The 315-nt window shown below is 48.3% G+C and overlaps 1 protein-coding gene across 1 annotated transcript in view; it reads right to left on the bottom strand.

The window, feature by feature from the left end:
• Positions 1-124: 124 nt before the first annotated feature.
• Positions 125-315, bottom strand: part of T265_08918 (hypothetical protein) — a gene marked incomplete at both ends in the record, with an annotated part of 2,537 nt that continues 2,346 nt past the window's right edge. The window contains one exon of the mRNA XM_009174857.1: positions 125-284. Coding sequence (XP_009173121.1) covers positions 125-284 — 160 coding nt within the window. The remainder of the gene's footprint in view (positions 285-315) is intronic.

Genomic DNA, 315 nt, shown 5'->3' with positions numbered 1-315 from the left:
TGGCACAGCCACCACCCCTTGACATTTTCATAGCGGAGCGGTGAGTATCATAGCCAGGTATTGATATGGCCGTGTCAGGAGTTTCATCTGTGAGTCATGTTTCAGTCACACAGATTATGCTTGGTCAAGAAATGGCTAAAATTGCTCGGATGTTATGGATTTTGGGGAGTAATGAGCGGGCATTGAACAACATTATCGACAAGCTCATTGACGAGCAGACGGTACTAAGGAGGAACCTTGTAACCTCACTTACGGTGGGGTTTAGGACTGGGAGGACGGGGCACCTGGAGGTGGGGTAATATGAAACAGGGTTCA

This window comes from Opisthorchis viverrini, assembly GCF_000715545.1.
Source record: "Opisthorchis viverrini unplaced genomic scaffold opera_v5_246, whole genome shotgun sequence".
Classification (NCBI taxonomy): domain Eukaryota; kingdom Metazoa; phylum Platyhelminthes; class Trematoda; order Opisthorchiida; family Opisthorchiidae; genus Opisthorchis; species Opisthorchis viverrini.
This window is presented reverse-complemented; position numbering and strand designations above follow the sequence as displayed.